Source organism: Pyrus communis, chromosome 15 (genome assembly GCF_963583255.1).
Source record: "Pyrus communis chromosome 15, drPyrComm1.1, whole genome shotgun sequence".
NCBI classification, from domain to species: domain Eukaryota; kingdom Viridiplantae; phylum Streptophyta; class Magnoliopsida; order Rosales; family Rosaceae; genus Pyrus; species Pyrus communis.
In genome coordinates this window covers 20,913,837-20,935,166 of record NC_084817.1, presented here as the reverse complement: position 1 = coordinate 20,935,166, position 21,330 = coordinate 20,913,837, and the positions used below count along the sequence as shown (strand labels likewise).

General features: G+C 36.9%; 2 protein-coding genes across 2 annotated transcripts; both read left to right on the top strand.

Moving 5' to 3' along the window:
* Nucleotides 1–8,125: 8,125 nt before the first annotated feature.
* On the top strand, nucleotides 8,126–13,693 carry LOC137717866 (uncharacterized). Its single transcript, XM_068457362.1, has 16 exons — nucleotides 8,126–8,319; nucleotides 8,504–8,610; nucleotides 8,759–8,880; nucleotides 9,033–9,083; nucleotides 9,173–9,292; nucleotides 9,436–9,555; nucleotides 9,994–10,135; nucleotides 10,395–10,565; nucleotides 10,693–10,848; nucleotides 10,945–11,051; nucleotides 11,373–11,463; nucleotides 12,132–12,273; nucleotides 12,385–12,541; nucleotides 12,853–12,969; nucleotides 13,070–13,193; nucleotides 13,269–13,693. The coding sequence occupies exons 2-16, from the start codon at nucleotides 8,569–8,571 to the stop codon at nucleotides 13,506–13,508; spliced, it is 1,902 nt and encodes a 633-aa protein (XP_068313463.1). The 5' UTR covers nucleotides 8,126–8,319; nucleotides 8,504–8,568; the 3' UTR covers nucleotides 13,509–13,693.
* A 1,079-nt stretch (nucleotides 13,694–14,772) lies between these two features.
* Nucleotides 14,773–19,617, top strand: LOC137718259 (uncharacterized). Its single transcript, XM_068457777.1, has 15 exons — nucleotides 14,773–14,814; nucleotides 14,949–15,070; nucleotides 15,155–15,211; nucleotides 15,781–15,900; nucleotides 16,001–16,120; nucleotides 16,431–16,572; nucleotides 16,709–16,879; nucleotides 17,103–17,258; nucleotides 17,544–17,650; nucleotides 17,783–17,873; nucleotides 17,962–18,103; nucleotides 18,273–18,429; nucleotides 18,625–18,741; nucleotides 18,903–19,029; nucleotides 19,317–19,617. The coding sequence occupies exons 1-15, from the start codon at nucleotides 14,773–14,775 to the stop codon at nucleotides 19,566–19,568; spliced, it is 1,923 nt and encodes a 640-aa protein (XP_068313878.1). The 3' UTR covers nucleotides 19,569–19,617.
* Nucleotides 19,618–21,330: the final 1,713 nt, after the last annotated feature.

Below are 21,330 nucleotides of genomic sequence, written 5' to 3'. Positions count from 1 at the left end.
CACCTAATAAACTTAAAAATAAAAAACACCAATTAAATTTACATAACCTCACCAAATAAACTTTTAAAAAAAAAAACACTAAATAAAATTACATAAACTTAAAATAGTACATTCGGATAATGACACGTAGCATGACGAGATTGGTTAAAAATCCTATCCGAAATTAAAACAATTTTATTTATTTATTATTTTATAAAAAAAATTAATAATATTTTAAATGGGCTGGCTGCCAGCGCATTTTGTAGGGGTGGAGATCGTTTGTGCCATCGCATTTTTAGACTAGGTGCCAGCTCATTTTTTTAGGGATGGAGATGCTTTGGTCTATTACTGTTCATTGGAGTATATTACTGTTCACTAAAGTAGATAAATGGGTTAGGTGCTGGCACAAAATCCTTATTGGTAGAACTGCTCTAAAATAACAAGAAAGGGGTAAAATTGATTTTAGGGATTATGCAAAAGAAAAAAAAAAATGGTGAGAGAGTTGACCAGGTTTGACTTAAGCTTCCAATTCCAGTCCAATCACTATAATCGTCACTCGTCTGACGTATGCAAGGCATTTGGAATTCTGAAATTTGAAATTTGAAATCTCGCTCTAGAATCGACCGTTGAACCGCCTTATAGCGGCTATCTATCCATCTCCCCTCCCAACGGTTCATTCTCTCTCTCTCTCTCTCTCTCTCTCTCTCTGCAAACAACGCCTGATCGATCACTCCTCTCTCCCTCCGTCTCTGTGAATTCTGATCCTAAAGCCCTAAGCCCACTCTGTCTCTCTCTCATTCTGTTGACTACTGATCCGAAACACTAAACCCACTCTCTCTCTCATTCTGTTGAATTGATTTGGTTTTGTGAGAATGAGTTTGAATTTGAATCTTTTGTCGGAGGTTGCGGTGGTCCTTCGGAATTGGGAGGAAGAGAAAAGGTGGATTTTTGATGAATTTTCTGTTGTTGCAGATTTCATCCGTTTCTGTGCTGCCAAGAAATTGAAATCTGATATTGATTCCTTCCCGATCGTTCCGAGGAAGAAGCGGTCGTCTCTGAGAAGAAGGCCCAACAAGAAAACAAGTTTTGGGTTTTCGTCAGTCCCCATCATCATTCCCAAGAAGAAGAGGTCGCTGAGAAGGAGTGCAGCCGCATGTCTGGGTACTACATCGACAAATCTGAAAAGGAAGCGGCTTTCTGAGTGTGAATCTTCTACAAACAACGATGGGGTTGAAGAGTTTCTTCTTCAGAAGAAGCAGAAGATCGTTGATCCGATCCGTGGTGGTTGAGCACTGACGACCCAGGTTTGCGTGTTGTTCGGTTCAATTTTGTAGCTTTATTTTTGGAAGAATTCAACTTCACTTATTAGATTTTACATGAAACCCAAATTTCCCCAAGTTTTTGACAGTGGTCAACGATCCGGCAGTGAAGCACATGGATCGAAGAGAAATAGACAGATTTTAATTCTCATCATTATTTGAGGTTTTACAGTGTAGAATAGCAAATTGGGTCTTCTCCAATAACTCCACATGATAGGCGTAGTCGTAGGATGATCTGCTCCACTACATACAGAGTCAAGTCGATTTTGTTCTTCAATACAACTTCTTCGCATCTAGGTTATTCGTATATGCATATACCTGACTTTTGCGTCTGCTGACTTTACGGCCTTGCTTTTAGATGTATCTCCTTTTGAAAGCGATGATAGCTGTTGAATTACTGAATCTTTTTGCGGCTGCTGAATATTTGGTGAATTTTATGTTTGGTTTAGAAATTAGTTTTCAGTTGTGTAATTCAATGAGTGATTGATTTGTATGAGTCTATGATTCTCGAAACATTTAGCTGCTGTTTGTCAAGGCACTGTTGTGTTGGAACCCTTGAAGGGACAGTGACCTATATACCAAAAAAAAAAAGAGTCAGGAACGTTTCACTTGGTTGGTGGAAGTTGAAAATCTAAAAGGAACCTGTATTGAGTCTATTGACCAATGGCAGTGTATACAGTCAGAAAAGATTTACATCCTCTACAGGTTGCAATGCTGGGAACAGTAACCATCATTCAGTTTCAAGTGTAATCTGCCCACCATTAACAGCGGGTGAGCTTTGCCGGGAACATTTGGTACGTCATGTTATTAACAGTTTTCTGTTTCTGTCACATTCTTCTTAGGCTTTTATCTTAATTGTACTAAGTGGGCCTGTGGTTGCCCCTTGTAATAGAGATCACTTGATTGAATCTTGCATAGCATCTGAACATTTAGCTTATATTCTTTTCCATTTCAATTTTCATAGCTGACCACTTTCTGGAAGTGACTGGAGTGGTAATGTAATTGTAAGTTTTACAATAAATCTAATTGATCAAACTATTTCGTGGACCTACGTGTTACTGGTTTAAGTTGTAGATTCAGCTCTTTTGGCAATGTGGAAAGGTGTTAACTGTTGATTTTCATTCATTTATGAAACTACTTGATTAATCGATTGAATACTTGATTGGTGAGTCTACGTTCTTTGAAAGGATTTAGTTGCAGTTTGTCGAGGCGCATCTATTTTCAGAAGACTCTGCCCTGTATACCAAACAAATACGAGTCATAATGTTTCACTTGGTGGAAGTTGAGAAAAGAAAAAAAAACAACCTGTTTTGGTCAGTGGTAGCATTGTATGTGTCTGTGGGGGTGAAGCATACACAGATAGAATAGATGTCTGTCTCCGGTGGTTGCAAATGCAGGGAACCGTGACCCTCCAAAAGTTTTAAGTCTAAACACCCACCATTTATAGGGGTCGAGCTGTGCCGGGACCATCTGGTACTTCATTTTATGTTAAAACTAATATCAGCTGTCACAGTATTGTGTAGAAGGTGAGGCGAGAGAGATTGAGATTCCGTATTTCACTGGTTATTTTTCCTTTGCAAATGGTTTAACTTTTCAACTGGGTGAAGATCAAATTTACCTTGAAGCTGTTCCGTGCCAGTGAGACTTCACCAACAGGTAAATGTATTTTTCTTCAATATGTTAAGTTGTGATACCTATATCCACACAACTGTGGACATATTTTATTCACCCAGTTTTCATATAAATGTTTGTGTAAAGAGGTTTATTTCAAAATTCCTCCTCCCACCCTCCGCATAACCACTGCGTTTTAATTTAACACTGCAGTTAAATATGCGTTTCCTCTGTCACTGCAGGGTGATCATCCATGTGAGCAGAGAAGAGACATTACCGAGTATCGCCCTCTTTTTCCTGCAAATGATCTTTCACGGACAAGTGATTTAGTGTGATTATGTACCGGAGAAAGCTCTGGTTTTGATTGCTTGTCGAACTGAATATGTTCTTTTTCTAACTGAATATTGTTGATTGTTTTACAAGTTACTTGTTTTTTTATGTCATTTTCAATATGCAATTTTCATCTTTAAAGTGAGACGAAGGAGATTACCTTTCTTGTTGTCTTTTATGTTGTTTCTATGCAGCTTCGCTAATTGTGAGCTTCGTTCAGTGCTAGTTGTTGATAGGAGGTGAGCTTGTCGTTGGAAAACCTGCGCAGAATTGTAAGTTTTGGTCTTGCCTTGGCAGTTTGATGGAGTCTATCCTGGAAACATTCCTCGCGAGCTTGATCCTCCCGGTGACGTTGTAGAGTCGTGAGAAGCATCCGGAGAAGGGTGCTTGCAAGTAATGTGAGGCCATGATTATGGACAGTGTTACACAGTTAATATGACTGTTCTGATGCCTTCATTTTTCGGCGGCTGTTGAAGATCTGAGGTTTCCCTTTATTTTTGTATTTGTAATTTTGTATATGAAGCAGTATAAAGATACTTCCATTTTCTTCTTTTATTGATACCATTTCCAACAGTTAGTTTTCTAAACTCTTACGTACCGGGATTCGGCTTTTATATTTCCTTTCGGAGCCCAATATTTGGGAATGGATTCTGTCAACTCACCTATTTTTGCTAGTTGGCCCAAAATCCAACCGATTAAAACAATAATTTATTTTTCGGACTAAAGCTCCACCTTTTTGGGCTCTCCCTTATGCCTTCACGTGAATGGTTTTTTTTTTTTGTAGGAAGCATATTAAGTGCTTTTGAAATTCAAATTTTTTTTTTCCTTTCAATTATTTTAAAAATGTTTCTTAACAAATCATTAATTATTATTACCTATGAGCTAAACATATAACAAAATTTTTTTTTTTCACTCAAAATCAATTGTCCTGCATGAAAAAGAAAATCAATTTGGAGAAATGAATGTGGAGGAAAGTAATAGACGGTGGGTAGAGAAAATAGATAATTAGATTTGATGTGTTTTGAAACTTTCATAATCGATCATATATCATATCTTATCTTATATGTAGAATGCCAATGGAAAAGTGCACAGTGCAAAACAGTGCACATGCGGAAGAAAACTTTGGTGTCACCGGCTTCAACAAAAATAATTGGACGAAAATACCCCTCGGCCAAAAAAATTCAAATCATGAAATATGAATGCATAAAATAATCCAAGGGTAATTTGGTAAATTTATTTTTAAATAATTTTGTCATAACTGGGATGAACAGTGCACATGCAGCCAAAATTTTGGGGTCACGCATGGTTGGACTAAAATGCCCCTCAGCCACAAAAAATACAACAGCAAAATTGAATGCAGTAAGGGTACTTTGGTAATTTGGCTATCATAAAATATAATATAAATATAAGTGGGAAGAGAGAAAAGAACAAAAAAAAATAAACAAATGACAAAAACATTTAAAATGTATAAATCACGAGTAGCGCTGTGATTCAAAAAATGTATTTTGCACTCGATTGTTTATTAAATATTATTTCTCAATTTTTAATTAAGAGGTGCATAGTGCCGGTTATAAAAAAGATTCTCGCACGCGTATAATAATGTGATTCAATTAGTTGTCAAATGATCATTTTTTTTCTTTATAAAAAAAAGTCTTTCGCACGCGGATAATAATGTGATTAAATTAATTGTCAAATGATTTTTTTTAAACAAATAATATTATTTATACTAAGGGGGAAGGAGTGCGCTTAGCCTCACAATGGACTAACAATAATGTAATTCAATCAATTGTTTATTAAATATCATTTTCTCCATTCCTAATGTAAATTTTATACAAACTGATTTATTATGTTAATTCATCGACTTTAATTGGTTTATAAGGAGTTTGTTTTATCATGATAAAAAAATTATTCATTTACTTCAAATATTTAATTTTCCTTTTGTCAATTTACATATATAAATACATTTAAAACGGGTAAGTCGTGCATGGCATGCTATGATTCAAAAAATGCCTTCTGCACGAGCGTGAGCACGTGCATGAAGGCTAGTTATAGTTTAATTGGTTAAGAGTTAAAGACCTTTGCACCGATGTCCCAATAGTTAAGACTGTTGCCATAATTTTTTTTTAAACAAATTGGGTAATTTGGCATTTGATCAAAATAAAGAAAGAATAATAATAACATTTTTTTTCAGTAGTATCATATTTATGCATCTTGTTGTAAATTCGGTCCGTTGATTGTTCTGTAACATCCCGTCCCAAATTTCATTTTAACGTACATTTGAAATTACAATTTTACCCCTAATCTATTCGTTTACGCTTAGTGTTGTGTTGTGTGGGTTGTGGGACCACACACACTCATACATTTTCTTTTTCTTCCCGGGATTCCCTCCCTCATTCCCTCACTCTGTCTTTCTCTGTTTTTCTCTCTCTCTCTCTCCCCGAGTCCATTTTCTTCTTCTTCTTCTTCTACACACGGACAACACACACATATACCCAATACTTCACCAATCAAGAAACTAAGACCACCATCGTGTTCGTGGAGCTGAGAGGAGTTCAGATGTGCCATTTTCAGGTAAGGATATAGTTGTTTTCACGTCGTTTCGACGAGGTCCGATTATTGCACTGTTCATGCAAACCTAAACTAGTGTGTTTTTGGAATTTCTAAGCTTGTAGATGTGTTTGTGAGGTCCCAAGGAGCCTCGGAGTAGTTCGTTGGGTGAATTTGGACGTCACGATCGTTGGATGCAAAGTTGGCCGAACTTTGATCGTTGTTGCAGGTATGATCGTGTGATTTTTAGCCCTTGAAACTAGTCTATCGTGATTCTACTAGTCCTAAGCTTCATTTTGGCGTTTGAATCGTGAAAAATGGTTGAAAAACGAAGGAGAAAACTAAGTTTGAATTTTTCCCAGTTTTCCGGCGCCGTCGCCGGCGCCGGAGGCTCGCCGGAGAAGAAAGGGGAATATTCCGTTAAGTTTAACGGAATATTCCTAACGGCAGTGGACGGCGTCAGTTAAGTTTAACGGAATATTCCGTCAGTTTAACGGAATATTCCTGACGGCGTCAGTTGATGCCGTCAGTGTGCAGTGCACGTGGCCGCGCGTGGGGGCGCGTAGGGCCGTGCCTTGGCCGGCGCGTGGGGGCGCGTGCGTGGTCCAAAATTTTTTCTAAAAATATGGGTGTGATCCTGAGGTTGTGTAGATCACGTTGGTATATTCATTTGTCCAATTTGAGCAATGTATGAGAAGTTATTACGAGAAGTTGGTTATATGCTTTTAAATTAACGTTTTCGTAGCTTTTTCGCGTATAGGTGATACGTATTCCGAGGACGAGCGTACACACTCGAGGCAGGGGGGCTACGACCCTTCTAATTATCTGTGAGTGGGCTTTTGTTTTCCGTATATACCTATATACATATTAATTCCCAGAAATTTAATAGAAAAGGTTATTTGTTTTATGCCATGCATCATATGAATGTTGTTTACGCATCATCGCATGTATTAGTAGTGGCATACATATATATATGTGTATTTGGTGCTGTGGACGCACAGGTAAGTGCCAGGTAAGCGGTATTCATGTTGTTATGCAATAGTAGTTTGAGATGCTTAAAGAGCTCATAATCTGCACCCCCGGTGTTAGTGCTCCCGCCCAGAGAGGGGCAGAGTCCTTCACGTGATGTTCACCCGCACCACACGCTCGCCTTGGATCCAAGTTAGGTGCAAGCCTTGTCGTGCAGACCACATTAGGTGGTTTCGACTCGTAGGTGACCCGCGATTATTCGCATAGTCTTCACGTGATCGTAGCACTAGAGCGTATATATTACACCCAGTCCTGTCGTACAGACCACGTTAGGTGGCTCCGACTTGTGTGCAGATTCAGATGTTGAGTTGAGATTGGAGCTCTATATGCAGCGGTACATGTCATGTTAGGTGACTCCCGGCTGCCAGATTACATGTTATTGATGTGAATTACGCTTGAGCATTTACATTTGATTACGAGAAACATGAATGGCATATTCTCAAACATGAATGGCATATTGTGAGCATGAATGACATATTGTGGAGCATGATTGACATACCTATACATACGTATATATGTTCATTTTCTGGGAAGTATACAGGTTTTACGGCGAGGGGTTAGAATGTATTTTGTTAAAGAGTTTTCAAAGAACTTTGTTTTTGCCCACTCACGCTTTTGTTTTTGCGCCCCTCCAGGTTCTAGTGGTCTAGTAAGTTCGGTGGTTTTTCCCAGAGGGCGTCCCGGCATTTCTGACAGACACTCGCCATTGTAGGGTCACCTTCGGGTGTACATATGTCGTATCTTTTCCTTTTGGACTGTTGTAGACTTGCTCTGAATTGTGTCTCACATACACTAGTACCTTGTATGCTATTAGGTTTTTAATTATTCGTACTTTTATATTACTATCTTAATAGCTTCCGCACGCGCACATGGCTACGTCACCTTCGTGTGACGCCCAGCATGCCCTGATCTCGGTCGGGGTGTGTCATGTTCCCTTGCTTAGCTCTATTAAATAAATAAACTAATATATGCTCATACACAAAATGTGTGAAATTGTTTACTTTGGTTGTTAAAAGGCAAGAGTGAGAGAGAACGTGCGAGTGAAGAAAACGTAGGGGAGAGAGAAGGGTTGTTTTTTATTTATTTTTAATTAGAGATGACAAACTTACATGTACGTTAGATTTAAAAAAAAAATATTTGTCTTGTAAACTTATGTTACTATCTTAAACTTTTATATTATGATAGAAGATAAAGATGTTTTTTTACGAAATTGAGAAAGAGAATTTCATTAATATAGTTGTAGGTAAATAAAGACGAGGAAATTTGGCAATGTTTACCACCCAACCGACTTGTTCCGTCCGTTAAATCAAACTACCGAAACCGTCCTCGTTCTCCCAAGTGCGCGGTAACGGCCGCCATCAACTGTCAAATTAATCATCATATGCCAACACCCCATCACACTCACTCCCTCTCACTCACCCGCCCTCATCGAGGGAAGAAGACGATGACATCTTCCGGTGCATCTTCATAATTTCACAAATCCCGGCAAACCCATCTCTCTCGTGTAAGTGATCTCAACTTTAACAAACGCAAATATTGTTTTCATTTCTTAAAGTTTTGATCTTTACATACACATACATGTGTTTTTTGGTAAATTAAAATCCATCTGGGTAGTTATTGCAAATCACATATTTTCCATGATCTGATTGTGCCACGCATCATGAATTTGGGTTTTCTGTGTTCTCCAGAAATTCATATTCTGGGTTTTTTCTTGTGGCCAACAAGTTCCAATTGATATCAAGAGTCTCACACCATGTCATCTGCCGCGGTGCGATTGCATATTCAAGGTCCCCATGTGAGTGAATTATCGGCCTTAGTGTAGGCTACAAGTTGCTAAATTAGATATAATTTGAATTGATCAATGGATGAGCTTGGATTTTTGTTAAGGAAAAACGAATTTCTTTCGGTTTCGGTTATGTGGTTGAACTTGATTCCATGTGCAGGTGGTGATGGATAATGGCATACTCCAAGTCACCTTATCGAACCCAGATGGCATTGTCACTGGAATACGATATAATGGCATTGACAATTTGCTTGAGCCTCTTAATAAGGAAACTAACAGAGGGTACATGATCACCGTGTTTAGTTGCTTCTGTTTTTGTCCCTCCGCTTCCTTCTCCTTCATTCTCTTGTTTTCTTCAGCGTTTAATATAATATATTCGGCCTTTGTTGTCTTTGAGGATTAAGAATTGACTTTGGATTCCAATGAATGTGTAGTTATTGGGACCTTGTTTGGAGTGCACCAGGAAGTAAGGGAATATTTGATGTGTATGTATTTCCCTCTTTTTTCTCTACATATATAGTGGAGCAACTTTTTAGGTTATCTGATGGAATGAAATTATCTGATAACTATACAGGATAAAAGGTACAACTTTTAAGGTTATAGTGGAGAATGAAGAACAGGTTGAGCTCTCGTTTTCAAAAATGTGGGATCACTCTCTTGAGGGGAAATACGTTCCCCTAAATATAGACAAAAGGTCACTCCTGAATTTATAGAAAGTTTCTATTATTATGAGTACAGCGAATTCCAATTATACTTTAGGATCTAGGCTTATTTAAACTGACTGTAACCTTATGATTCCTGTTATGTCAGTGATAGTATTATCTGTATTTCATTTAGGTTTGTAATGCTTCGTGGTTCCTCGGGCTTCTACTCCTATGCCATTTATGAGCACCTGAAGGATTGGCCTGATTTCGACATTGGTGAAACCAGAATAACCTTCAAACTGAGAAAAGACAAGTAAACAATATATACTTCTGCTTTCATATTATTAGCTACTATTTCTCATTTTGCATAGTGGTTTTGTAGAAACTAATTATTAGTAGACATTATGTTGCATACGAGTATATAATTTTGGGGGAGGTGCAAAGTTGCAAACTAAGGATATGTATTAGAATTCCAGGATTATTTAGTTTGTAGTTAGTAGAGTTTCTCAGGATTAGTTATTTGAAGTATATTGTTTTTCTGTGTTTAACTATTTGAAGTATATTTTTTTTCTGTGTTCGTAATACCGTTTCAAACTTGAAGTGAGAAAAAAGGTTATTGACTTATTGTGTGTGTGTGTCTTACATTACCTTCTCAGCATATGCTATAACAAAAAATTAGTAATAAACATATTCCTTTTAGTATTTTAGCTTGTATATGAATTATTAACAATGGTACAATTTGAGTGGATAGGTTCCAATACATGGCTGTATCAGACAACAGGCAGAGATACATGCCCCTACCTGATGACCGGTTACCAGGACGATGCCAAACCCTTGCCTATCAAGAAGCTGTCCTACTTGTCAATCCCAAGATGAAAGAACTCGCAGGAGAGGTATTTTCTCACAACTTCCTACTGTATAGTACTGCGTTGGAGTTTTTTTCTGTTTCGGGAGTGATAGTGGCGTGGGACTATAGAGCCAATTTTTCTCACATATTCTTCCAAGTTATTTTACTATTGTCATTGTTTTTCTTTGGGTGGAAGTTACCCCGTTAGTGGGTCAAGATGTTTCTAAACTAAAGTTCTGGACTTTGAAGGCCATACAAACCTCTGTTATGTTTTGATTCTTTTGTTATAATTTTGTGAGCTGTAGGTGGATGACAAGTACCAGTATTCGTGTGACAACAAAGATAATAAGGTTCATGGGTGGATAAGCACCAACCCACCAGTCGGGTTTTGGCAGATCACGCCCAGTGATGAATTTCGATCGGGTGGACCTCTGAAACAGAACCTAACCTCACATGTCGGCCCTACCACTCTTGCTGTATGTGATTATTCTTAGAATACTAGTCACTGTGAACATTTTGCAATGTGGATCACTTGCTTGTCAGAGATGTTGGTATAACTTTGGGATATTAGTCTGATTATGACCTTTCTATTGGTGTCATCAGATGTTTCTTAGTGGTCATTATGCGGGACAAGATCTGGTGCCAAAATTTAGAGGTGGTGAACCATGGAAGAAGGTTTTTGGCCCTGTGTTTATCTATCTCAATTCTTCCACAATTAAAGATGATCCGTTTTGGCTATGGGAGGATGCTAAAATACAGGTTGGTCGTCGAAAGCAAACCTAATTTCATTCTAAAGATGGAAAATTAGGAAAGAGAGTTTTTAATCAGAAATTGCTGATACAAAATGGTATTCAGATGATGACAGAAGTACAAAGCTGGCCATATAGTTTCCCAGCATCTGAGGATTTTCAAAAGTCGGATCAACGGGGTAATGTGAGTGGTAGACTACTTGTCTTGGACAGGTTCGTATCGAGATACACTTGTTTGTATTATTAGTTTTATCTTTTAGGGTTTGTACTATTAATTACTAAATCTGAGTATTGAAAAGATTTGCTGGCGTACTATCAGTTTCACTTCTTTTCTTAGTTTATTTGAAAACTTAAGTTGAAAATAAGCAATTAATTAACATGAGTGGATGATAAATTAATTTCTAAGTATCACATTGATGGCTCTCATTGTAGAAAGAAAAATAAGAAAACTAACGGTCGAGTACATTTGTTTTACCTCAAAATCTTTCTGAGTATGCATAAGTTGATCTCAGTCTTCTTAATTACAATGTCCAGGTACATATGTGAAGAATACACACCAGCAGGTGGTGCGTACGTTGGTCTTGCCCCACCAGGAGATGTGGGATCATGGCAGAGAGAATGCAAGGTGAATTTTGTGAACCTCTATATCAATTACATATTGGGCTGCACAATGTTTGCTGATTAGTTATGTGCTACGTCGAAGAAAATTTATGGTTTTTATTTTTTATAATTATGTTAATTTTCTGATAAGGTATTTGAAATCTAGATCAGGGTTCTATTCTTTAATATAGCTTGGCTTCATTAAAGGCCACAGTCACAGAGCACTGGGACATTATCCCACATTTGTGGTTTTTGTGTTGAAGGTCTCACAGTTACCACGAACAATTATCTCATATTTTAAAATGCTACTTTCTCAGTCAATCGCATGTCCACCATATAATAAAGAGCCTGCAAGATGTTAAGATTTATTTTCTTAATGAGGAAACTGTGCTTCGAAATGATGCAACTGGAAACAGTATAACTCATGGTTTCTGAGAGCCTGATGAAATATGAATTGCACTGTGATAATGCTGCTATCACTGAGCTGCTTTTTTACGTGATCTTGTGTCAGAAAAAGTTTCAAGTGATCTATTTTATGGCATAGCATACTTCGTTGATACATGCATTTTGTTATATCTCTTAATATTGAAACTATATGAAGCAACCATATTATATACTATATGTACCAAAACACCATCCAAAGTCCATAAGTCATGTCTAAAGACATTCTTATTTCATTATCACACTTCTTAGGACTATCAATTCTGGACAAGAGCAGATGACCGTGGCTATTTTGCTATTAACAACGTGCGTACTGGCAATTATAATCTTTATGCATGGGTGCCTGGGTTTATTGGTGATTACCGGTATGATGCTGCCATTGACATAACCTCAGGTATATTTTCTCAACTTCTGTGAACTTCATAATTATAGATTCAATTGTTTTTTTACATTTCATTCTTGTTTCCCTTTATTGAACATTTTGGTTTCATAACTTGTGATGCAGGTTCTTTTATCGAAATGGGTGATCTTGTGTATGAGCCCCCAAGAGATGGCCCAACATTGTGGGAAATAGGCATTCCTGATCGTTCTGCTGCGGAGTTTTATGTTCCTGATCCTGATCCAAAATATATCAACAAACTTTTCATAAATCATCCTGACAGGTAAGCTATCTTATTTCAGTGTTAAAGTGTTGATTGTTTGTCGATCTTCATAAGGTCATAACAATGTGATCAAAACTAGCCTTGTATAATTGTAAGTTCAAACATGCAAATGGTGGAAACATTATCTGTATCATCTTATAATTCGCTTTATTCATTTAAAATGATCCATCAGCCAAATTAAGCGCCTATATTTTTCTTTTATGCAAATGATAGTGGGTGAGGGAGGAAACCAACCGAGGATCTCAAACCCATGTTAATGCTCAAGAGTTCGGTAATAACTTATTAAAATCTTGACCTTGTCCTTCTGGCAGATTCAGGCAATATGGGCTGTGGAACAGATATGCTGAAATATATCCTGATGAAGACTTAGTTTACACTATCGGTGTTAGTGATTATGCTAAAGATTGGTTCTATGCTCAGGTTCCCAGGTACGGTTCTTCTTTTAAATAATGACCGTCATTGTGAAAATCATAAGGAAAATGAGACTCGTGTTGGTTACCTGGTGCTTAAAGTTCTTGTGTACTGCAGGAAAACGGACAACGGACATGAAGGAACAACATGGCAGATTAAGTTTGAACTGAAAAATGTGGATCGGAACAGTACCTATAAATTGCGAGTGGCAATTGCATCTGCAACTCTTGCCGAATTGCAGGTATAGTATATCATGAGTTTTCTCATTAGTAGATTATAACTCACACTAATTTATCTTTTCTTTTCTTTTCGTAAGGTTCGGATTAATGATCCAAATTCAAGGCGACCTCTATTTACTAGTGGATTGATAGGGAGGGACAATTCGGTTGCGAGACTTGGAATTCATGGGATTTACTGGCTGTACAACATTAATGTACCAGGCACTCAGCTTGTTGAGGGGAATAATACTTTCTTCTTCAGACAACCAAGATGCACCAGCCCTTTCCAAGCGATTATGTACGATTATATACGATTTGAAGGTCCCCCCGCCTTGTAATTTGAGTCCATCTTAGATTGAAACTCATATGTCTGCATCAGCGTGTGTAAAATATTTCATGTATATATATCTACATATATACAATTGAATAATATTACATACATATATGTAATTGTAGTTCAAAATAAAATATATGCTATGTTGTATAATCTCAATCTCTCTCTCTCTCTCTCTCTCTCTCTCTCTCTCTCTCTCTCAAAATAAAATAAATAAATGCTACATACCTACAATTCAATAGTACTCATGTGCATTGTTCACTGTCCGATGTATACAATAATCTATCTATTGCCAAAGAGATTACCTTTGTACATTACTTATCAGGTATCTGAAGTGAGTTTCATTGGTTGTTTGATTTGCATTGGAGCCTGAGAAGGCTATTACTTATAGCTAATGCCTAGGGTTGTAAGTCGGCTCGAACGGTTCGAGTTTGACTTGTGTTGAGCTCGTTCATGCGTGAATCGTATGTTAAACAAGCTGAACTTGAACAAAATATTATGCTCGTTAAAAAAATGAGTTGAGCTTAAGCTTTGGTACGTTCGACTCACAAAGCTTTTGAGAAGCTCGTATCTTTTTATGTTGGATATGCAGTCATTTTAAGGCATTTAACTTATTATTTTGTGCACACTCTTGCAGTAGTAATATCAACGGTTTGTTATTATGTTTATTTTATTAGGTTTTAATGAAAATTAAATCGAACTAAACATAGCTTGAGCTTGTTTAGGAATGGGTTGAGCAAAGCCAACAAAAAACTCATGTATAGTTTACAAACAAGCGGAGTCGAGTCGAGCCGAGCCCGAGCTTGAAAAATTATCCGAGTTGAGCTTGAGCTTGCGATTACGAGCTTTTTCTGTGCTTGATAATATCGGATAATACGATAATCTTGGGTTTTTAATCAGTTCAACTTCTAGTTAGACTTCTTGAGCTGTTTTTGTTTTCATAAAAAAATGTTGGAACACTTCGTAAAACATTTGATCCCAGAATCGTAACCTATAATAGCGGCTGGCCTGCTCTAAATAACGAGTCTTGTACGCCTAACAATTAAGCAATGGTGCCGACTACGTAACGATATATATATATTACACAAAAGAAAGCTGGAAATGCTTTGCTTTCATTTTAGTCCAAGAAATCACATTATTCTTTATTTTTTTATTTATTTCTTTCGTTTAGAAGGTCAGTGCTATAAAACTAGATAAATAATTGAGACTGATATTCCCATTGGAGCACATAAATAAGTTCCAGAAATTAGCTCGATCGATCATCCATCATGGCACCTATTGGGGTGCAATTGCTTGTCCAAGATGACCATGTAAATTACCTGATAAAATCTACAGTGCAAATTACTCTTAATTTTTCTGCATATTAGTTTGATAAATCTGTAGGCATGCATGCATGCATGTTTTGGTTTGGTTTGAAACTTTTTCATGGTGAAATGAATTGCAGGTAATGATGGATAATGGGATTGTCCAAGTGACGCTATCAAAGCCAGACGGAATCGTGACTGGAATCCGATACAATGGCATCGATAACTTGCTTGAAATTCGTAACGAGGAATCTAACAGAGGGTATTTTTACAGCTTACAACATAGTCCTGATCGATCTTTTTTATTTATTTAATTTGTAGTTAATTTGAATGGAAAATATTGTAGGTACTGGGATCTTGTTTGGAGTTCAGCTACTACTGGAACAACAGGAACATTTGATGTGTACGTCCCATATATATATATAGTTATAGTTATAGTTATGGTATAATCAGAACATAACACAATATATTCCTCAATCTGTGTCCTAATATCTTTACATAATCTGTAATTTTAAAACGATTGACTATGAACATGAAATTTCACAACGGATCTCTTATTTGCTTTCTTTTTCTTTTTTGGTCGACGAACTTGAGTTTAGAAATGGTACTTCCAATGCTGAGAAAAGATCACACCGTTACCACTAGCTTAGCTCAACTAGTTGGCTGGTACGTAGTTTAAAAGTTATATAAACTAATTAGTAATACTTATTACATGAAATATATGCTCCTCTCTACAACACACTACCTTCTTAGCAAGAACAGGACGATAAAACTCTTAAAATAGAAAATGGAAAAACATTGAAATGTATAAAAGGTTCTATATGGTTAATACATGGTCACTACGATGATCCTACACCTATCCCCTTTTCGCTACATAATTCCTTCAATATTAAGTTGTATGTTATAATTTCGGTTGGTAACAATGTTCCATTTGAACAAAGTGTACACATTACTAAAGCAATATGCATGCAGGATCAAAGGAACAAGCTTTACGGTTATAATGCAAAATGATGAACAGGTGGAGCTCTCTTTCACAAGAACCTGGGATCCCTCCCAAGAGGGACAACTCGTACCCTTAAATATTGATAAAAGGTCATTGTTCTCTATCCACATTGCCATCATTTTAATTGAATATATAGATCTTGAAGATGTTTCGATTACTATGAATGATCATACGTAGATTTGCACGTAGGTTCATTATGCTTCGAGGGTGCTCAGGCTTCTACTCCTATGCCATTTACGAGCACTTGAAGGACTGGCCTGCTTTCCAGCTTGCAGAAACCAGAATTGCCTTCAAACTCGGGAAAGACAAGTACACAAATTCTCTCAATTTTTTATATAGGAAAGAGAAACAAAATTATGTGCACTGTAATGCCACTACGTGGTATTACTGTTTCACACTTACAATATGGTCGAAAGATAGATCAAGGGTATACTAACAAAAAAAAAAAAAATACATATATTATATAATTAGAGTGAAATAGTAACACTACGTGATGATGTTCTATGTATACTAAAAATTACTCCAAACACACGTAGCACTTTATTAGCGCTTAAAAAGTTACTAGGATTAAAGGGTTAATCTAATTAGTGATATGTGTGGCATTTTGGATTGAAAAAAGCTTTCACTATATGGCCATGGCGGACAATAGGAAAAGATACATGCCCTTGCCTGATGACCGTTTACCACCGAGAGGCCAAGCCCTGGCCTATCCGGAGGCAGTTCTTCTTGTCAATCCTGTGGAGCCGGAGTTTAAAGGAGAAGTAACAATTTTTCCTACCTATATTTATTTTCTCATTGAATCTTGTATTACATAGGAAAAAAATATGAAAAAGAAACCTTTTTTTAGAGATGACAATCTTATCAATTACCCCGGTTATTTGATGCTTAATTAATCAGGTGGATGACAAGTACCAATATTCATGTGACAACAAGGATAGTAAAGTACATGGGTGGATATGCACCGAGCCGCCGGTAGGGTTTTGGCTAATTACACCAAGCCAAGAGTTCCGATCTGGTGGACCCTTTAAACAAAACCTCACCTCCCATGTTGGCCCCACCACCCTTGCGGTAAGTGACCCAAAAAACTCAACCATCTATGTTTGTTACAGTGTCGGTTTCAAACTCCTAATTAATTTGTCATTCTTGAACTTTATCCTAGAATCGGAAAAGTAAACCTAACAACGTATTATAAAGATTTTGACTCTTTCCCTCTCCAAACATTGCCAACTAATTTTGGGTTAAATGCTCTAGCTAGTTCTATTTTTTGCTTAAATATGAATGACACAATCAGGTGTTTCTAAGCGCACACTATTCTGGAGAAGATTTGGTGCCAAAATTTGCAGCTGGTGAGGAATGGAAGAAAGTCTTTGGGCCAGTTTTTATGTATGTTAATTCTGCATATGAAGGAAATGACCCACTTTCGTTATGGGAGGATGCTAAATCACAGGTTTAATTTGCATTAATTAATAGCAATTTTAATGAAATTTTCTTTAATTTTCTTCCAAACACTATATATAGATCACATGAATGGTGGTGATTTACATATATTTTAGTGACATTTCATTTGAAGGGATGTGATTTTTGGACACCCTTTTTCTCCCCTACAAACCCTGTTTTAATCCTAACTAGCTTTTGGACTGAATAAATCAATGAAGAATCAAGGGACAGAAATAGTGCGGAAGTAATTTTCCTTCAATGAATTAATTAAATTGAAGTTGTACTGCTGCTGCAGATGGTGATGGAAGTCCAATGCTGGCCCTACAGCTTCCCAGCATCTGAGGATTTTCCCAAGTCACGCCAACGGGGTAATGTTAGGGGCCGACTACTTATTCAAGACAGGTACACAACTATACGTATTAATTATTTTAGTCACGTCTTAATATTTTTGATAATTAACTTGTAATCCAAGACTATGGACACTAAACAAGCTTCCATTTGGAATTTTGGTATTTGATTTTTTTCAACATCAAGATACGTTAGCGATGATTATGTATCCGTCAATGGTGCATATGTTGGGTTAGCCCCGCCAGGAGATGTTGGATCGTGGCAAAGAGAGTGCAAGGTGACTGAATCCTACATGCTCAAACTAAGTTCAAACATATAATTCTCAACTTAATTTGCTCTTAATCTCACATTTCGTTACTAATCAGGACTATCAATTCTGGACCACAACCGATGAAGATGGCTACTTTTGCATCAACGGGGTACGCACGGGCGATTATAATTTGAATGCATCAGTCCCTGGTTTTATTGGAGATTATCATTACGATGTTGTTATGACTATAACCTCAGGTGGTCCAACTAATTCCCTAATGTTAATTTGTATAGGGCTTAACTATAACCTCAGGTGGTCCAACTAATTCCCTACTGTTAGTTTTAGGGCTTTCTTCTTTCCGTTTGCCTATCGGCTATGCTAAAATGTTGAAAAGAAAAATGGAAATTAACAATGTATGCAATGCAGGTTGTGACATTGATATGGGTGATCTTGTATATAAGCCTCCCAGAGATGGCCCTACTTTATGGGAAATAGGCATTCCTGATCGCTCTGCTGCAGAGTTTTATGTTCCCGACCCTAATCCGAAGTACATTAACAAACTTTTTGTCAATCATCCTGACAGGTTTGCTTAATTATATGCTCCTTGCTGTTATTCGTACTTTTAAGCATATGATTATTCAAGTACCAGCAAATCACTATCTGACATGTGTATACAAAATTACTATAAAAATTATAAGAATGATTTGAGGCAGACTGTGATTTTGCATAAATGAGGAACAACTCGATATAAGGTATGAACTAAGATTTCAATTGGCAGGTTTAGGCAGTACGGACTGTGGGAAAGATACTCAGAGTTATATTCTGATCAAGACTTGGTTTATACCGTAGGTGTCAGTGACTACAGTAAAGACTGGTTCTTTGCTCAGGTTACTAGGTGCCAATTCTTCCCATGCCATACTATATATAATCGCTTTTTCTTGATCCACAAGCAATTTGTACGGTTATCATATGTAGTACTAGAAGCAAGAATACCGATGACCAGTGTATCGATTGGCTTAATACTTATGGCATTTTATTGCTGATTACCATATACAGGAAGAAAGATGATAATAAATATCAAGGAACTACTTGGCAAATTAAATTCAAACTTGAGAATGTAGACAAGACTGGTTCCTACAAGCTAAGAGTGGCACTTGCATCTGCAAATTATTCAGAATTGCAGGTATATTTCACAACTCACTATTTGATTATAATTTCATCATTAATGTGCCATGCATGGATTTTTTTTTTACGCGTGGATATATTCTATTGTCAAACTTATGTTACTAGATAGATTCTTATATTGTCCAACTGTAAAGAATATGTGCGTACCATGCATTCATAAAATAATCAACTTGATTATCAATGGATCAAATCCACACTAATGTTTTGAGGCGGTTTGGCGAGAACATATTATTTAAATTCTGCTTTGACTAGTGAATATTAACTGTATATGTTCCATATATATAGGTTAGGGTGAACGATCCAAAGGCAAATCGCCCTCTATTTACGAGCGGGATGATAGGGAAAGACAACTCAATAGCAAGGCATGGAATCCACGGGCTTTACTGGCTTTACAATGTAGACGTACCAAGCTCTCGGCTTGTCGAGGGAGACAATATTATATATTTGACGCAACCAAGAAGCACAACAGGCCCTTTCCAGGGTATTATGTATGATTATCTTCGCTTAGAAGGTCCCCCATCTCCAAGCTCCAAATGACGATAGATTACCTGCACTTTGTATAATATTGAAGCAAAGAATTGTACTTCTGCTTTATAAAGTGCATGACCTGAGATTGAGATAGCTTGATTAAATAGCAAAAAGCATGCATCCTTGGGTGGTTGTCCATAACTTCTGTGCGTTCCCCATCTCTAGGTTCAAATCCCCAGCTATGCTTCTCCACAATTCTCTCTTGCCTTTGTTTCATCAACATATATATATATATATATATATATATATATATATATATATATTGAAAATGAGAGGACAAAAGTATCATATTTTTAATTAAAATTACAATTGGCAAAAACAATTTCATTGAAGGGTGTGACTGAAAGTCAAACAAAAATTAGAAAGAAAACTGGTTTAGGAAAGTATGAGGCATGTGCATCCAGTTATGCCATTTTGAGAATATGTTTTATAATTAGAACTGACTTTGATGTGTGAATATATAAAAATTGGTTCATGTTGATGATCATTATTTTTGTGTTAAATGTATTATGTACCAAAAATTGCTGAAAATTCCGAAGTGGCATGAGTTGATGAAATTCGAGTTTTCTATTCCTGAATTAGAATTTTAATTCAGTTACGAAACCTTTTGGATTGAAAATGGTACCAAGTGTTTATGATTCTATCCAGCCAAAAATCAAGCCTAGTCTCCACCTTCTATGATAGAAGCCACCATTGGAGAATCCTTATCGGGCCTGCAAACCACCATTGAAGACATCGTGACCACTACCGTGGCGGTCAATTTTAAAAAGGAAAACTAACGATAAGGACTAAAAAACTGTATGATTTTGTCCATCTGCTTCCTTTATTTTTCTTGTTCAATATCAGTACCTGGAATTCCTTATGCTTGTGGTTCAGGTTCCAATTGGAGACGATGATGACGAAAGAGAGAGAGAGACTCAACCACCTAGCACAAACCCGAAGGGAAATCATGGCTGAAATCTCGAGATAATCAGATCCAAAAAGAAAAGGTACAAAACCAAGCCATAGCCTCATGAAGAATCCAAGGCTCCTGGTCTGTTTGCTTGTGTTTGTGTTTATTTTTTTATTTTTTTATTTTTGAGGCTGGTTACTTCTTACTGTTTGGTTTATGAGAAATTTTTTTGGTTGTGTGTTCTTTTTTTGATGTTTGATTCTTTTGTTGAAAATCAATGTCAAAGTTAGGCAAGGAAAGTTAGGCAATGTTAGGTATGGTTGAATAAAAATTATTAGGTGCAATTAATGTGTTTTGTGTGGTAATAAATAATCTTAGTTTAATCATTTGGTTTGCTATAAATACCCAAGTTCTCAAGCATTGTAAATCATTCAAAGAAAAACAAAGCCTAGAGCTAAAGAAGAAAAGCTTTGCTAATTAGTTTGTTTTGTGAGCTTTCTTTAAGTGTGTGCTCTATTTTCTTCTTCTTGGGATCATTAGAGTTATCTTGGATACTCTTCTTATTCAACAATTGGTATCAGAGCCAAGTCGGTCAGGGATCGGTCTTGGTAGAGCATTGGTTGTAAAGTCTCTTGAAATTCCGAGTATGCTCTGTGGTTGCAGTTTTGACTGATCTTCCACATCAGAAAAGGTTTCTTGAGATTATTGCTGGGGTTATCACAAACCTTGAGAGGGAGCTTCTTTGTGTCGAGAGTAGTGTATTACTCTGCACGGTAGTCACTCAAGCTTGTTCGGTGTAGTCAAAGTCTTGCCGATACGATGGGTGATCTTCAAGTTGTTGGAGGAATCAAGAAGCTCAACAACCAAAACTATAACACG

Coding starts and splice junctions, on each gene's coding strand:
- LOC137717866 (XM_068457362.1), top strand. CDS start 8,569: ATGTCATCTGCCGCGGTGCGATTGCATATTCAAGGTCCCCAT. Junction 9,556..9,993: donor TTCAAACTGAGAAAAGACAA/GTAAACAATATA, acceptor TTGAGTGGATAG/GTTCCAATACATGGCTGTAT. Junction 11,052..11,372: donor AGACTACTTGTCTTGGACAG/GTTCGTATCGAG, acceptor TACAATGTCCAG/GTACATATGTGAAGAATACA.
- LOC137718259 (XM_068457777.1), top strand. CDS start 14,773: ATGGCACCTATTGGGGTGCAATTGCTTGTCCAAGATGACCAT. Junction 16,121..16,430: donor TTCAAACTCGGGAAAGACAA/GTACACAAATTC, acceptor GATTGAAAAAAG/CTTTCACTATATGGCCATGG. Junction 18,742..18,902: donor TTCTTTGCTCAGGTTACTAG/GTGCCAATTCTT, acceptor TACCATATACAG/GAAGAAAGATGATAATAAAT.